At 36.8% G+C, this 18,440-nt stretch overlaps 1 protein-coding gene across 2 annotated transcripts in view; it reads right to left on the reverse strand.

Annotated features, from left to right (window-relative positions):
• LOC131575188 (macrophage mannose receptor 1-like) overlaps positions 1-18,440 on the reverse strand; it is a 56,093-nt gene that overhangs the window by 26,619 nt on the left and 11,034 nt on the right. For both annotated transcript variants that reach the window (XM_058830287.1, XM_058830286.1), the window contains exons 5-10: positions 16,594-16,707; positions 14,142-14,288; positions 9,295-9,477; positions 6,208-6,365; positions 2,738-2,851; positions 1,324-1,439 (exon numbers count right to left, since the gene is read on the reverse strand). In XM_058830287.1, the coding sequence (XP_058686270.1) occupies positions 1,324-1,439; positions 2,738-2,851; positions 6,208-6,365; positions 9,295-9,477; positions 14,142-14,288; positions 16,594-16,707 (832 nt within the window). The remainder of the gene's footprint in view (positions 1-1,323; positions 1,440-2,737; positions 2,852-6,207; positions 6,366-9,294; positions 9,478-14,141; positions 14,289-16,593; positions 16,708-18,440) is intronic.

Genomic DNA, 18,440 nt, shown 5'->3' on the forward strand with positions numbered 1-18,440 from the left:
ATTTATTTTTTAAAGTTGTGAAAGGCTTGTTATTTTCTCAGAATTACTGCTGCACCTTCCTGAAAGCATGGCTTGGATGGATTTTCTTTAGCAAAGACTATAACAAACCATTAAATAATAGATATATTTTTTTTAGCTTCCATATCAGTGTATTTTGCTTTCTTCTCAGATGCCCAATGAATAACGTGGCCTAATCATGGACTGAGAGGAAATTGGTGGTAAAGAAGAAACCTGACATGCCTTATGTTTTATACCACTGTATTTTGTGAGTTTCTAACACTCCTGTATTTTATTACTTCTTGTTTCAGACAAATCTGAAACTGAAAAAAGAACCTCAGCATTACTGAAGAAAGTTACAAAAAGTAGAAGCTAAAGTAGTATGATATTAAATTATAAAACAAAGGCACACTGTAAATTAGATCCAATGATTAAGCAAGACAAATTATATTTAGCAAACAAGCCTAAGTAGAGGCAAAGTCTGTCATAGTTCACTGTGGTGTTTAGACAAACAGCTCTTAAGAAATCAGAGCAAATAAAAAAATGTCTCCCCCTAACAAGGAGTGGTCTGAAGATCACATTAATGTTAAAACAATTTAATGGCAGCTGCAGTGGTATCTGTTTAGAGAGCTACTATTCATGACAGCTGGAGCTTTCACAGTAGAACATAACTACTTTGATTACATAGAAACAAATAAGATTATGTAAAACATCAAGACATCTGCAAGAAAAATGTTTTGTTTCTTAAACCTTCTATATTTCCTATATTTCAAATAAATTAAAGTGTACCCTCTTTTACAGAAATTTTGTATATACTGAACCCTGGCTGCATTGTGACAGATTTTCAGGTACCAAGTGCTTTACATCATTTGATTCCTCACTTAATTTTTTTAAAAGTATCTCAGTTCAAATACCAGATAGTTGAAAATTCTATCCTCTTGCTCATTTGTACTACCTTTTTAAAGGAATTCAGAGCCATATCTCTTTTTGAGATTAAAGCTACTTGATTTAATAATAAAAATTGGATTCTGTATTCCTCACTCAAGTTAGTGACCACAATTAAGAAGTAGAAGATACAGTTCTACTTTTTATTTGACATAACCATCTATATCAAAACTGATTTCACTGCCATAACCTACTTTCAGTATAAACCAGATTCCTGGATTTGAATTTACATGTAAAAATTGTGAACAGTTCTTTATTGACACATAGCTGTCCTCTGAAGCTAGATTTTTATCCAGATCAGAGGCTTTATTCTGATATGCAGGTGATGCTAGAAGTTGAATCCTCAAGTGACCCCCCTCAGACAAGTAGACATTTACTTACCTGTCTTCAACAGTTGCTAAAAAAGCCTGATGCCTTCCACAGGTTTGATTTGCTTGAGAAAATGTTACAAATGTATTTCCAATGAGGTAACAAAAAAAACCATGTCTTTTCCAGCCCTGTCAAAATAGATGTGATCACATGTGGGAAACAGAAAGGAAAAGGGAAAGGGAACCAACAAAACAGCAAACTGATTTTTACCACCGTTACCTAACCACTAGACAAAGGACCAGTGTAACTGAGAAAGGTCAGAGTGGGAACAGGCAGGATCAAAGCTTTTTAGAATTTTGTTTCATAAAACATTTTTTCATATCTACTTATTTTCAGTCAATGTATTCCACTCAAAAAGGGATGAGAGTCTTTTCTGTGCACCTTTTGCACTCAGAACAGGATTATAAGCAGCACATAGGCATCATGCAATCACAGGGATGGCCTTGAAAAGCAAACTTCAGCTTGAATTTTCAGATAGGGAATGACACCTCAAACATGTTGTTTATTCTTAGCTAATATTAAAAGTTTTATCATTCAAATATCGTTTACTGAGGAACATGCTCTCAGAGAAGGTTGCTGTGACCAGCCACAGTTCACAAAAAATTTCTTCTGATGGTTTTTAATTTCTCACTTTTGAGAGACTTTTTTTTCTACAAGTATGCACTTCATTCTGTAGACAATGGTAACATCCATAAACATGAGGAACCCTTTATTTCTTCTAACACTTGTGAAGATTCCAGGTACTCTTTACAAATACTGGGAATAATCATCAAATACTTTCTCTAAGGCTGTGTAAAGCAAACTGGGAAGAAAAGGCAATTTCTTCAAGGAAAACAAATACTCAATAAGATTTCCTATCACATAATAAATATCAGTAGTTTTTTTGTAATTACTGGGTGTTATGTCATTAAAGGCTAGCAAGTAAACAATAGATCTTCTGACAATTCAGAAGAAGCACACTAGATCCATTTGACTTGGCCACTCAGCCAATAAGTTGTTCAAAGTAAAGAGCACTGCCAGAGACCACAGCAAAGCCCTGAGAACAGGGGACACCCTTCCTGCTGTGAACAACTCTGTAGAAAGCTGTAGCTAGAGCTGAAGTACAGCTGATGGCACAGGCAAACTCTTTAGGGAAGATTGAATGCCAATCAAGATAAATGGTCTGCTGCAGGGATAGCAGGTTTGAGATTTGGTTTAAGTCCTGGAAAAATGAAGGGAATATCAAGAGCTAAATAACTGTCTTAGATTAGCTTTAGTCATGTATATCACCTACCCCATCTGCCATAGAAATGAGAAGGCAAAGTCTTCTGATTGTGATGAAACAGAAAACCTATATTTTCTGGGTTTTCTGTCACCTAGGTGACAGTTTCTCTTTTTTGTCATTCTGAGCAGCCTATTCAGATCAGACAGCTTTTTCTTCACTTACTCTCTGGCAGCCCATGTCAATAGTTTCCTCTTCTGTGGGAGCATCTGATACAGGTTTCCTTTTACAGATGTAGCCAATTTTCTTTTCACAAGAATGATCTGCCCAAAATCCATCCTGAACACACAAACAGAACCTCAGTCAATTGGGATTTACTCTTCAAAAAAAACTGGCTTATACTTCTAAGTATTTAATAATTTTTTGCTAGGACTGATCAAAAGTATCAATGATGGAAACATAAATGTACTTGGGTTGGTAAACATCAACAAACTGAGAAGATCAACTTATAGTTATGCACTGTTTTGTCAGCTGACAGCTGATTCCAAGAGATAGTGAGTTAGTACAACTTCCATGGAATTTCTTCAGCCAAAACCTACATCATGTTTTCTGTATTGCTTTTGGGCACTGATGCAAGTGAAAGGATGCCGGGTCTTCTAAAGCTGTAAAAAGGAACAGCAGGCTGCTACTTTTATTTATAGCTACAGCCATCAGTATATCTATGTATTGCTCTTGGAATTAAAAGGGCCTCAGAGGTTTTGATAAAAGTCTTACTTAATATGTATTCAGTGCTGAAGGACACCAAGATCCTTCTGTAGTGAATGATTCTGTGTTAGGTGAAGGAAGAGAAGGCCTGGACCAACAGAGGATAGAGTCCTCCCTTCCCAAAGTCAAGGACCACCATCCAGACTGAGTATTTTCAGGTGGCTGTTGACCATAAGTACTGAGCTTGCCACTGAAACTGTATTTCTGAGCAATGATCTTGGCTTATCTGGCTGCACTGAGTGCTGCAGTTTTAGCAGGGCATACAGCACCTGACCAGTGGGCCCAAATCTTAATGCTTTGATACCTTCATCATCAAACTTATTTTATTTTAATCCCCAACCAAACGCTGGAACTCTTTTAAAATGTCAGGTCATCTTCTGTCAACAGTTTTGCCTCAACACATACATGCCACTGCATATATCTGTAACTATTGTTGCCTCTTTGTAAATGAACCCAGTGCTTTGGTCTGAACTTCAAAATTTTACTGACCATACAAAGTGAGAATGAGGACATAAATAGCAATGATTCCTATTTTTCTATCCATTTCTCTATTCAGCAGATTTCAATGGATGGCCACATGGAGGGGCAGAAAACAGTAGGGTAGAGCAACAATAGTTTTTCCCAGGTCTTGGCATTGTGGAGCAGCATGAACTGACTCCAGACCATGCTGTTGGTGCCCTGCACCAGATGATACTGCTAGGGCTAGTTGCAATCCTTACTTGCCTTGCCTTTCTCCTGAACTCTTGTAGAAACGATCAAACTGTCTTTCCTCTAACTTAGAATCAAAAACTAAGGTTTCTATTTCCTAGAAAAATATAACTCATACTGAAATTCAAACCATCACAGGTGACTTACTTAGATTTGAAGAAAATGAAAATCTAGTGGATGCCAACTTCTGTACACAAATAGAAATCCTTAACCTTAATCTAAGTTCCTCAAATTCCATAATACTTGGCTTGGCCAGAAAACACCATCTCAATACTCAGAAAATGACAAAACAGGTTCTGCTACTTCCTGTTTTTTTCTTGAAATGCTTGTTTGAAGGCAGTCAGGTAATTTTAATGAGAATCACAGCTTTACCAGTGAATTTCAGCTTCCCTATGTGTTCCAAAAGACTGTAAAAATAGATAAATTTTAAAAAATGTATCTAGGAAATATGAATATCAAGAACTATCCCAACACTTTTTTAAAGCACTACTCAAACCACAAAATGAGGCCTGTCTGCCTCTTACTTCTTCTGATGCCTCCTGCACCAATACTTCCATGTGTAATATCATAAACCTTAACACCAACAGATGGGGTTAGCCAAAGGGCACAGGCTGGTAGGTGAGACACAACCTCAAGTGTGTGTTCCTAGAAACTCAGCACCCACATGCACCAAGGCCAGCTGCCCTGCTCACCTCCCAGACCTGAGCAAATTCTTCAGCCTTGACCAGAACAGAAGTCCTTGAAGCAAGTGCCATTTAGAGCCTCAATTGACTGACTCTCACATTGGAGCACTCAGCTTCCTTCCACTGTCTGACCCTATAACTCTGGTAGGCAAATCATCTCAACCAGCACCAGCATAGCCACTGCACAGACAACACAGCACAACAATTCTCACACCCTCAAAAGACTGCTGGCTCAATTACCATGTGCACCACGGCATGGCTGATATGGAAGAAATATACATTTACACTCTTCTCACCAGAGTATGCCCACTAATACAGCAGAGATTTTTTTTTATTGATTTTTAATAGGGACTCCTCTATGTGCCCTACTAATTTCTCCTGCTGCAGAGCTGGCTCAGCCCTCTCCGGCTGCACTCAACCTTTAAACTTGAGTGTTTCTGCACCAGAATTTTGGTGACACATGAGTCAGGTGCATGCATACAGGCCAAGGTTGCTGTTGATGGCTTCATTGAAGTGAAGCAAGTGAGAAAACTAAGGCTACTGGAGCTTGACTGAGAGCCTGTGCTCCAGGTAGAGCTCAGCAGAGTGTCTAGGAAATTGAGAAAAATCCCTTAGTTTTCCTCTTCAATTTATAAGTGCACTCACCAAAAGCGTAGCAAAAGTACAACCATCAAGTTTTAATTTTGCAAAGTAAGAAAATACCTATGGTTTGTGTACACACTTTTTTCCCTCCTGATAAAATAGGCAAACTCTAAAGGAGGTGGTAAGCGTAACATTTTTAATTATCACAAAGAGGAAAAAATACAGCATCAACAAAAACTGACTTTTATGCCAGGTATTACCTCTGTTCCTGTGATACTCCTAGGTCATTGACTATTGCCAGATTCCAGAAGACAGCCTTTTCAAAGCAGCCTTTAAACTGTAGGTATACAGTCACTCAGGAAAGGCTTTCAGTAATGCCGCTGCTAAATATTTTACTACATTTCTCACAGCTCTTCACATGCAGTGCAGATATAAGCATAAAATCTAAACTACCTACAAGATTTATAACTTTGACTCAATAAATAAAATTATGATTTCTATTTTCTTCTAAAGAGAGCATTTCTCTCTAGCATCAATAAAAATTCCTAGTGCAATTTTTAAAGGTGAATCCCATATTCAGTCAAAACATAAGAAGCCAGACATATCCAAAATGTCTTTTTAGCTTCCTGAAGAAACACATTTATATGTTCGTCTGCTTCTCAGTGTAATTATAAGATTCTTTTAAAAGTCCACATGCACAAACTGAAATCAAAAAATATGGATCTTGGGGAGCAGTTGCTACTACTTGTCTGCTTCTCGGGGGAAACGGTGAAATTTTCTGGTAACCTTAAACAGAGATCTTTTCTCATAAAATTAATTCCTCTCTCTAAAATAGGCTGCTTCAATAGGTAATATCCCCATTTTTTAAGTTATCTTTATTATTTGCTCTTGCATAGGAAAAGCCCAAATCATAAATTACATTATAAGACAATTTGGTCAATAGCTATGTGACTTTACCTTTCCCTTCATAATGACACAGTCCTCTTGCCTGTTGTTTGCATGAGTGGGTTCTCCACGAAGCCACTTCGTGTAGGTGACAGGTGTTCCATCACTCCATTCAAAATACATCTGAACCTTGAGGTCATTCAACCCAATCCACAGCTCATCAGATGGTTCTAAAATATCAAAATAACATTCCTGTCACATAATGTGAATTTCTGTCTTTGTGGAAAAGAAAAAATTTATTCTCAGGAAGCTGAAAAGGCAGTCAGGAATTTAGGGTTCTCAGCCTCATAGAAGTCAGACTGATTCTCATATACCCACTCCAGTCATCAGGAAAGGCCACTCCCCAAAGTGGCAATAAAATAAGGGTGTTCTGCTTCATAGAAAACAACCGAAATACCCTTTGCTGAATTATATTGCAACACAACTAGGTTTCCAATTCAAAATACTTGCAACAAGATATGAACAAATGCCTAAATAAAATATTAGCTCCCCTTTTCCCCCTACTTTTAGTATAGTGCAGAAAGGAATGTCCTATTTTCTATTGCTAAGACACCCAGTGATGTCTTTTAGAGCTGAAAACCAGAGTATTAGCAAGTTTTCCCATTATGTGTGTTCCTATATTTTATTTATTTCTGAGTAAAGTGAAATGACCATGGTTGTTGAATTTTTTTCACTTTACAGTTAAAGGAGTTAGCTGTTGGCTTTTGGCTTGAGGGAAACTGCAGGACTGGTCAAGGAATTTACTTCGCACTGTCTGTTTCTGAGACGTTTTCCATTCTGGCTAACCAAGATACTGCCAATATCACCCCCCCAGCCAGCCACTTGAATGACAGAGAGAGTCAACCCTCTGTCCTTTCTCCTTCCCTCCCTTGACTCTCCTGCCTTTATTGCATCTAAGTGTGATCTGCCCTCATAGCTCATCCATAATTCCTTTCCACCTCTCCCCCATTAAATTCACAGGCTCTCAGGCTCCATTTTCAAAATCACACCTTTCCCCCTTCTTGAAGACTGTGTTTTATGTTCAGAAGTCCCCCAAAATTGCATTTCAGCACCCTCTTTAAATTCTCTTCCACTAACACATTGAATGTTCCAATTCTACTGTCCATCATGCTCTCATTCCCCCCTTGCCCACTGTCATCCATGCTCTTTAATTTATTTCTTGTTTAGTTACCTCTTAAAATCTTTCTGTCTACTTTTACTGAGCATTTAGCACAGAGGAGGCATTGTCCATGCCCAGAGCTCCTACAGTGGTGGGCTCATACCAAGGTAATATGAACAATAAACAACATTCTTTAACAAAATAACTTCATCAAAGCCATCTAAATAAGCCAAGCAAATCTATGGAGTCTAACATTTTTTTTTCCTCACTAGAACTGCTGCTTTTTTGCAGTCATCTCTCAAGCTGTATGACTAAACACCAAGAGAGGTTTTTCATTTTTTTTCCAGCAAATTGTAAAGCTGCTTCCCATTCTCAGTCATGCATTGGGCCACATTTGTGCCCTATCACATGCTGGACTTCCGTGTAAACATCCAGAATGCACTTCTTTATTCTTCATGTTCCTCTCTAAAGTTCTCCTTTGTGGGTGATGCCAACAAAAGCTCAGCTATCATGACAATATTCATCTCATTGTATCCCTTCTTCCTTTGTTTTATCATGGGACTGTGAATTGTTTGCACAAAGATAAACTTCTGTTCTTTCTGTACAGCAGTGGTCTGATGCAGACAAGATTCTCTAGGCACTGCAATACATGGTGTTCTCCTCTCAGTGGTGAGCATAAACTGTTGTAAAAGTCTTCTTTAGTTGTTCCAATTTTACTCCTCTGACAAGAATACTTTCAAAATAGTCTGTTGCAGCTAGTGTGTCGTTTGTGAGAAGCCTTGTTTCCTTCAGGACTATCTGCCTTTCAAAAACACTCAATTTTACGAAAACAACAGCAGTCAGTTCAGGAAAGGACTTTGGAGGAAGTGTCAGACTATGTAATAACCTACTTCACATATATCAGGTGAAAATACAACTAGTTTCCTTTAGAACCTGATTTCTATCAAATGTCTTAATGTCTCATCAAGAAGTCCCACCTTTCCTAAGAGTATCTTTTAAAAGAGTAAAGGTTTCATATTGTTCATGAAAAACCAAGTCACTCTTTCAGGAATGTGAAGGTAAGCACAAGTTGCCATGGAGGTAGCAAGGACGCAAAAGTAAAGTATATAAACAGTTTTATGATTTCCACTCCAGGACTGCTGCTATGCTGCAGCTCAAAGTGCGTGGCTACACTTCCAGTGAAGGATAAACTCGTCTTTACCTGGCACTGAAAGCACATATAGGATCAGTCACTGCAAAGAAGCACACCTGGGTGTGAACCTGCTACTCCCACAAAAAACAGTTCCTCCATGCAAAAGCAGGTTCATGTAAAGCAACAGCAGCCATGAAATTGCCTCAGAGTCAGCACAGCTTCATTCTCCTCATGAACACATCTTGCATCTGTAGACTAGCTTGCCTTGCAGCAGCTCAAATGTGTGCTCAGAAACCAAGCACATAAGTACTGTATTTGATATGGGGCACATCTGAATCCATGTACTGGGACAAATGGATTCTTTTTCAGGAGAAACATGACTTGAAACATAAGGACATGGCAGTGTTAATAACAGGGCACAAATCCCAAACTGTCTTGAACCAGCAGATTTTTCTTCCCCCCATCTATTTTTGAAGATCAATCGTAAAATCCTTTTATCTCATGAAAAGTTTTAAATTGCTTTAACCTATATAAAAGGAGAAAGGAAGGAGAAGCAGACCCGAAGAAATAGGAGTTTAGAGATAATGCAATTTGCATCACTGCAGCTTTTTTGTGGCAGCAAAGTCTTTTTGGGTTTTGTGCTCCTATTCTCTGTTTTTATTACCTCTGATTTTTAAATTTAAAATTTAACTCCTTCTCCAATCTGTGATCAGGACAATTATTTTTAAACAGTCTCCTCATTTTATTAACAGGTAAGACATGTTCAAAACACCTTCTTTACTCAGTAAATATATATATATATATATATATATATATATATATATATATATATATATATATATATATGTTATTATGAAAAAATACTCACGGTACCCAAGTTGAGAAATAACAAAGCTGAATTCTTCGACATTATGGATGCTCGCCAGATCTCCATCCTCTTTCCTGCAAGATGTTAAGGCATCTTTCCATATTTTGGGGTCCCTGTGAATTATGTAACAGTTACCAGCATATGACATCCATTGATCAGGACACCTAATAGGCACATTAGTCTCTGAAAAGAAAAATTGCCATGAAAAGTTTCAGAATTCTGTTCTTAGCTAAAGACTAAACATCACATCAGAAAATATTTAACAGAAAAACTTCAGTCACATATTTTCTTCAAGAAGAACAGCAGAGATGACAAATATGTACAGTGATAAAAATCTACATGAATAATTGAAAGTTGAAACTTCCACACTGTTTTTAAAGAACAAGTGTTTGTAACTTGAAAAAATACAATTAAAATACAATTTTATCTTTTATATGCATGCATATATGCATACTAAAATGCAATTTCTGCAGAGTGGTGCTTTATAATTTTTCTACACTGATGTCAGCACCTCTCTTTAACCCCTATGCTATATGCTAAGAACCTGATTTTACAATATGTATTTATGAGAGTAATTATTTTCCCCAAAAATTTAGGCACTTTATGCATTAGCCCATGTGCTAAACTACAGAAATAAATAACTGAGAATAAGAATCAGAGAACCCAAACAAGATTACTGCTTTTAGGAATCCTTTTCAGCAGCTTAACTGAGAAAATTATGTTGTCAAATTAAATGATTTATGCTTAAAATTTGCTTTCAGAAGCTCCGTAGAAGAGCACCAGGGTATTGCCAACAAGCACATTGCTGTTCAGCAAACAATTCAGCCTTGGGAGGAGTGCCACCCGAACATATAATAAACAGAGTATTGCTGTTGTAGAAACAAATTAGGATTCTTGCATCTCTTTATTTATAATCAGCAGATGGGTTGAGCAATATAGAGTAGAACAAGGACAGCAGGTTTTCAGGAATTCTGCTGGCAAAAAAAACTTGTATATGTCAGAAGAAGAAGCAATGTGTTTGTTTAACAGTGGGATATATTCTGTAGAAATGTTTAAATAGACACCCAAACTCATGACCAGTCAGGCCCATGCTGTGGGCATGTATCCTGTTTCAACGGGACTATACTGATGATTAATAGATCCTTTGTGTCACAACACACATTTCTATTATAAACAGTACTTGCCCATTCAGATCTGAATTTAAAAAGTGCTAGCCTGTTCCCACAAAGTTCTAGCAAAACTAAACTTTTTCCCCAGGACAAGGGGCTCAACAATGCTTGGTCAGAGACCTCTCAATTCTGCAAAAGGAGAGGAAAAAGTGAAATAGAGGGTGGGGGAACCCCAGGAAAACAAACTGAATGTACATGGTGATGTTGGGAGAAACAAGAGAGCCCAGCAGTGACAAACACTGTTGTGGAAGTTAGTCTGATGCTTCAGACAGCCACCAAATTTGTCCTATACCTGATCTCAGCTCTGAGCATATGCATCTTACAGTGCTTTGTCAAAAACCAGAGAACACTCAACATACCCTTCTGTAAACTGCAAACACTGCATAGAACAGAAATCACCAGTTCAGACATGGCCTCAGAGAGAATCACAAAGGTATTTATGCCTCAGTGAGTCCGTGAACATCTCTTTTTCAAGTGGATGCAGACTGTGACAATATGAACTCACTAAACACTAAAGCAGATAAGCAACATTGCTGGGGATTTCTTAGTACAAGAAACTCTTCAGTTCTTCATTTCAGCTACTCAGCAAAAATTAACTTGGTGCTTCCCCATTCTACTTTTAAAGAAACTACTAGACAACTCAAAGCCATCCAGTTTACTTTTCCATCCTTATGGAAACAAGTGCTACTCCCTGGACATCATTTGACTTAAACAAAAGAAGCAAAGCAAATTATGGCAAATAAAAGGTAAAAGATAATATTACATTAATGTGTAAACAATATTATTCCAAACATCAAGCTGATACATTTGTTGGCCTGTAGCTGTAGAACAGTTATTCCTCAAATAGAGTGCAAGTACTCTTGTGAAGCAGACTTTCTTGTGAGCTTGACTTTCTGAAGTCTGCGAAATCTCACAGTGCTTGACTTGTGTGTCTAAAGCTGAAGTCAGTCTCATGATTCAGACATTCAAATTTCTCTCTTAGATCCATGCTATGTGGTCTGATAAAACAGAGATACACAGCATCTCAGCAATAACAGTAAGAGAATTTATTTCTTCTAACTGAATATTTAAGGAAACATTTGGAAACACTATTTTAAGATCATCACACTTTTTTGGTTTGGGATGAAATCTATGTTAGCAATCACTTGGTGGAGGAAGATAGATAGCCTTTCCTTTCAGCATTTAGAATTTGAACTGAATACATTTCTATTAATCTACTTGGCTGGGTTAGAGAACAAGTGCTCTGTAGCCCGAAGATACTTTGATGTACAACGTGATGTGGCCCCCTGCTGGAAAAATATTTTCTTACAAGAAGCAAAAAAATAAAAACGCAAAACAATCCTGCTGATGTTTGCTTTGTGAAAATCCATCTGTAATGGAAACAAATATTCTGTAAAGATTTTCCCCGCCTTTGTTTTGAGCACAAGCATGATTACATTTTGTGGTAAAATGTTCCCCTGTCCCACATACTGCCCTTTTAGACACGATTATAACTTCCAGGGTTAAAATTTCAAAGGCTTTTCTTTGTGCTTAGTGATAGGTGAACAACTAAGTACATGTATGAATTTGCAATTAATTTATTTCTTAACTCAGGAAAACATAATCTGCCATGAGTTTTCCTTTACACCTTTAGCAGCTGAGGGCACCTAACACCTTGCATGATTCCATGCTTACTCCTTTTATTACTTCCCCCCGTGGGACATTTTGTAAAATATTTTATTAAGTAAACCACTGCCAATCTCTGGTTTATCTGCCACAGTGTTTACTCAGCAATTTATGTTTAAATGAAAACTTTTTTCTCTTCCTTCAAATTGCTGGTAAAGCAAAGGGTGGGGTATCACCGTGAAATTACATCCTTCTGATTGTATGGAGTATTGTATTTTCCTATTATTTATCTTTTTGATTGTTTATAATGTTGCTGGTTTCTTTGTTCATTTTTCTTTTTTCTTTTCTTTTTGTTAAACCAAAAAGTGAGATGTCACCCTGAAAACTCAGCTTCTGAGCTTGCTGACATGGTTTTCTAAAGACTTTCCCAGGACAGTAACTGTAAACATAGATATGTGTACATTCTTTCTGTTACACGTCCTGTGATGGGCATCTCTCATGGCCAGTGCAGTAAGAAAGTGTTATCCTGACCATCCAATCCCTGGCCGTGGTCAGAAGCCTATAAATCCTGGGGGGAAAAATAAACTCTGCTCTTTCCTTCACCACACCTCGACCTGTGTCTGTGTGATCTATTCATCTTCAGCGGCAACAGTGGGGGTTAGGAACAAAAGACAAATTCAAAAGAGAGTAATGATCATTAGACACACACCTCCCTCCAAAAAAAACCCCTGAATTTAAATTTAAATAATATAAATAATATAGAAGGCAGTCTTAAACTGATAGCATATTTATAGGCATCAGTGTTTCAGAACTTATGTAAGAAACTTGAAAAGCTGAGCAGTAGTCAGCCAAACAACCTAAAACAACCTATATAAATAAAACTATTTCAATATCACCTGTATACAAATCCAAACAAAACTTACTTCTTAAATTAAGAAATCATTTATACGTGCATTGAAGTCTTTCTCAGCTAAGACAATTAATTTACTTGATTTCAATACCGAATTATCTATTTAATTAATTAATATGTATTTCAATATCTACTTAACAACACACCAGCTCATTCTTGTGGCTTTTTCTCTTAGCAGCAAAGCCAAACAAATGGGCCAGAATCCTCTGTCCTAACTGCTTTTAACAGGACTGGTTCTATATTGGCAAAAGCAGAAAAAATATTAAAAAACCACCAACTGCTTTTTAAGGCAAATATCAAACACTGATTTTGCAAAAAGTCTGCTTTGCAAGTAGTGATGCACATTAATACAGGTATGTCCTGGAAAAAGAAAGGAACTTGGAAAGAACAGAAAGAAGGAGTGATGAAACAAAGGAATAATTTACAAGATGTTTATAGTACACAGAGATAATAAGGAAAGAGATCAAAATAAATCTTATCCCTCTTCTGTCTTTCTTATGTACATGAGGCAAGTTCCAGAATTACATTTCTTCTGAAAAAGTATCTCTGCATATATAATTTAATAATTTCATAAAGAATTGTATATGCTTTTATATGTATGCAAACAAATATTTTTATATTTCTATATAAGTATTTCTAGATTTATAAGACATATAGATACCTTAAAAATATCTAATTCAAAAGAATTTAAAAAAATTCTTCTAGTCCACTACTTGCATAGTACAGTTTATACTACTACTACTTACATAGTACAATTCATACTACATACTACTTACAATTCATAAGTAGAAAAAATTACAGGAAGAAGTGGATTAGTTTCATTGTGTACATGGTGCTTCAGATAATTACATCATTTTAAAAACATTAAATTCATTTTTTATTTCTTTATAATCAGAATCTGACTATTCTGCTTGGTTTTGGAAAAGATGACAAAATTTTGCAATTTAGAACTCAAGACTATTGAAGAAGGATTATTACACAGGAAACAGGGAGGCCAGAGCAAAAAGGAAGAACACACTGTTCACTTTTAGAGGGAATCTTGGTCAAACCACAGTCTACAGAGTCCCTTGCTTGGTTTTACCACATTCAGTAACAGCTACTCCAGTTAGAGATAAAAAACACTGTTCATTGAGAATTTGTTGAGGGTTTATTACCAAACCTACCTCTAGGAATAATGAAAGATTCTAAAGTAGCATTTCCTCGTTTACAAATATAGCCAAGTTTCTTATCACATTCCCAGCTCTCCCACTTAGCACCTTTGCCAGGATTCAATGCACCACAGATTTTTCCAGGTTCTGGAGAAGGATGGCCTGAAAAAAAAAAAAAAAAAACAAACAACAAAATGAAAAACAGAAACCAAAAAATTACCACCACAAATTTCAACAACAGAGTATAAGCACAACATGGTCACACTCCCAACTCTCATATCCCCTTCTGGTTTATTCTTCAACCATAAAATGCATTAACACATAGACAACTGTGGTACTCCACAGTCCTTTAGCCTGAAGTGGGGAAGTTCATTCCCTTAAGAGATAATTTTTCCACAGCAGCCATAAGTTGAAAATTCATAATTTAACAGCTTCTTCACATGTTCAAAGTCCTGGTAGAAGGTATTACAGTGTATGTGTTTCTTTTCTTTGGAACTTTTTCCTTTTATATATGGAGAATGTCTAAGGTCCAGAGGACAGTCTTTAGGCAAAAAAACTGTTCTGTAAGCTAGTCAAATTCTGTACTTGATATAAGAAAAATAATAAGTAATTATTTTGCTGATGTGAACTTCCTGCTTATTTGTCTAAACAACATGACAATATCAGAATATTTGTATATTTTTTGCTATAGTTGATTAGCATTAAGACTAACAAAAACATCTAGAAGAAAAGTAGAACCTGCAGAACAGAAGAAATTTCAGCAGTAAACCAGGTGAACTTCTCAAGTTCTGACATATTGTTACTAAACTTAGCATGTTTTTTCTTTAATTTCTGACTCTACACCACTGTGCTACATAACAAACATCAGTACTACACAGAATAAACACAGCAAAACAATATTTTTAGAGTCCAAGATTTTTCACTGGAATTCTCTTATACAATTATGATTTCATTACTTTAGATTAAATACAGTCTTATATTTGCAGTCATAGGAGAAATAGATATGCTTACTTCAAAAATACTATTTTAAGTTGTTTAATTGCACGAAGTTCAGCTTTTGGCAGCTATATCCCCAAATATCTAAGCAAAATCGGTTTTGCTTAAACATTGATCAATTTTTTTCATGGTTCAATTTTTTTCTATTTATTTAGGGCTAAAGAGATAGAAAAGTATGAAGTTCCCACAAATCCCCTTAAAATGTGTTAATGGGAAAAGCCAGTTCTTTAACATCCAGTGCAAAGCAGATGAGACAGAGGGAGGCTGACCAACATAAAATCATGAAGGAGATAGCAAAAATGTAAAATATGTTATATGGACATAAGAGTAGAGTAGTATCTTTGAATGAAATTAAGGAATGTAAGGAGTTAAGGGTAAATGTAGTGCATTTTTGTTATATCAAGCCCCTTATTAATTTTTTAATTCTTTACAGTACAACTGAGAGTTGTCTGCAGTTTTAAGAACCATGAACACCATCTCTTGCTGCTTTGGCAGACCTAGAAATACTTTCACAGCAACTTACAGTTCTTCTCTTTGCCCGTGTGCTCCCTCCACTGGAGAACTATTTATCAAGTAGTTCAATTCACTCTTCAGAGCTTACCTACCCAAAAAGCTTGTCCACCTAAAATGTGCTTTTGGTCTTCTCTACACAAAAAAGGCCCTGGGTGATACACTGGAGCACACACAGTTACTGATGATTAAATGCTCAGTGAAAATAAAGAGCATTTACACTGCAGAACTTCAGACACCCACTTTAAATTAGTCTCCAAAAGCTCACTGAATAGCCATTGCAAAGGAACAAGGCAAGAGTCCTGGCACTCTGAATAGCCAGCCAGAGATGACTTCACCATATGAACAGATGGCAGAGAAACTTTTTAATGATGACACCAGAGTTCAACTCTGCAGCCACACCTGTGGAGTAGCTGGGCTTCCATCAAAGTAGTCTAGCCTCAAACGTTCAGTTTGATACGTGCTATTGTTGTGGGTAGGTTAATCCCAAATGAAAATGAAAAGCTGTTCTTCAAGCAAATAAAAAAATTGAACATTAAAAAAATTAGAAAGGAATTTGAAGTAAAAAAACAAACAAACAAACAAACAAACAAACAAACAAACGAAAAAACCCACTGTTGATCAGTCTAATCTCACAAATGAAGACATCTACAGCACCTGATTTCTTCTGTATCCAGAAATAAAATAGATTAGGAAGATATGCAAATGAAGCATCAACAGATGACTTAAAATTTTCCTATGGATTTTGAGGCTACCATTTCTATCATGAATAATAAATTAAGCCTAGTGAATATTCCTAGCATAAAGGCCATTACTCACAGTGTTTATAATCACAATCAGAATCTTTCAGCACCAATACAAGCTCAATAAGCGCAGGAGAATAGAGTGCTAGGAAAGATATTTGTTACACAATGACCACATTTTTGCCTTTTGAACTGAGTAGCAATGAATTTAACCTTACCTGGAACCCAGTTTAAGTACCGAAAAGGAGCACCACCAACCCACTGCCATCCACTGTTGAAATTCAAACTGTTAAGACCAAACCAGAGAGCTGAGCTCAGTGTGCGAGTCAGACCTAGGCAACAGAGACAGAGAGAGATATTGCAAGTCCACAGCAAGAGCAAACACTCCTCAAAACTTGAGAGCTGAATTCTAGTTAAGCTTTCTCCTTTTTCCTTGTACAAGTTTTAACAATTTTTAACATTCTGGTTAAGGTGGTTATGCTAAACCTGAAGAACAGGTCATCTTACATTGGCCAGTTTTGTTTCAGAGTTTTGATCTATTTAGGTTTGGAGAATTTTATCACAACAGAAAACAAAATGACTCTGCAACCACTGATCACAAACATGAAACTTTTTCTTTTCAGAACTTTAAAATATGAAATGGATAAAGTTGCATAAAAGGTCACAAAACCAAAAATCAGTTTTCTAAAATTATAGATATAGTTTCCCACATTTATTTTCTTTTCCATAAAACTAATAAGCATGAATTCACAGTGTAAAAAAACTGTCTTCATTTATCAAAATACATTAAAATGCAATCATTGCAAACATCATCTTTTTAACAGTATATCTTGAGCATTTTTCAAACTGATCTGATTTCAGTTCTTTAGCCAATGATAAGTCCAGCTTCCAAAAAAAAACCTGTTCAAATATATTCCTCTAGCTCTGAAAAGCACTTAAAAATATCATGCTTATGTATGGCTCTGCTGAACATTATTCATAGTCATTACTAATCATTTGTCTATCTCTGCCCTCAGTGTAAGGCTTGGAAGCACAGCTGGATGCCTGCTGATTTTTTTAATTTAAGTGTGTTTCCACACAGTTCACAGAAAATCATTGTGCAATGTGTATCATTTCTTTCTGCTTCTACTGATGGCATCGTGCCAAGATGTGGCAATTTGTAGATGTCTTTGACACCACCATGAGGGGCAGCACTCGAAACACAGAAAAGTTAAAAGTAGAGGTAGTTGACTGGAAAGGATGGGAATCTTAGACCCGATTCTGCACCAACACATTAACATGCTTTATTATTTCTTCTGGACAATTTGTGGTTAGGATAACTGAGAACTGAGCATGACAAGAAATCCTAGTACTGCCAGTGTAGTTGCATAATGAAAAACTGATCTTCACATACATTTAGCAGCCATATCTACCAGTTTGCAATTAAAACACATCAACTAATAACCACGTTCTGTGTCAGCAACAGTTTACTCACTGGAGCCTAATTTCAACAATAATTTTCTCACAGTGATTTTAAAAACAACCCATGTTTTGACCAGAACTTTAAATTGAAAACAGCTTAGACAGAAGAAATTGTTCATAGCATTAAAAATACATTTCTCATTCCTCTAAAGTGGAGAAATATGGATTTGATTGATGGACTACTAGATGGACAAGGAATTGGCTGGGTGTCTGCATCTAAAGTCAACAGCTTAGAGTCCAAATGGAAACCAGAAAAAAGTGGTGTCCCTCTAGGGTCTGTATTGGGACCAATATTTTTAATGTCTATGTCAGTCACACAGACAGTGGGATTGGGTGCCCTCTCAGCAGGTTTGCAGATGACACTCAGCTGAGTGGTGTGTTTGACTCACGTGAGGGAAGCAATGGCAGCTCCTCTGACCAGCTTGAGGAACGGGCCCCTGCCAAACGCATGAAGTTCAACAAGGCCAAGCACCAGCTCCTAGCCCTGGGTCATGGAAATTCACAATAACAATATGGACTAGGGGATGAATGGACTGAGAGCAGCAGTGCAGAGAAGGACTTCAGGGTATCCGTGGATGAGAAGATGGACATGACCTGGCCATGA

The sequence above is a fragment of the Poecile atricapillus genome, chromosome 2 (genome assembly GCF_030490865.1).
Source record: "Poecile atricapillus isolate bPoeAtr1 chromosome 2, bPoeAtr1.hap1, whole genome shotgun sequence".
NCBI classification, from domain to species: domain Eukaryota; kingdom Metazoa; phylum Chordata; class Aves; order Passeriformes; family Paridae; genus Poecile; species Poecile atricapillus.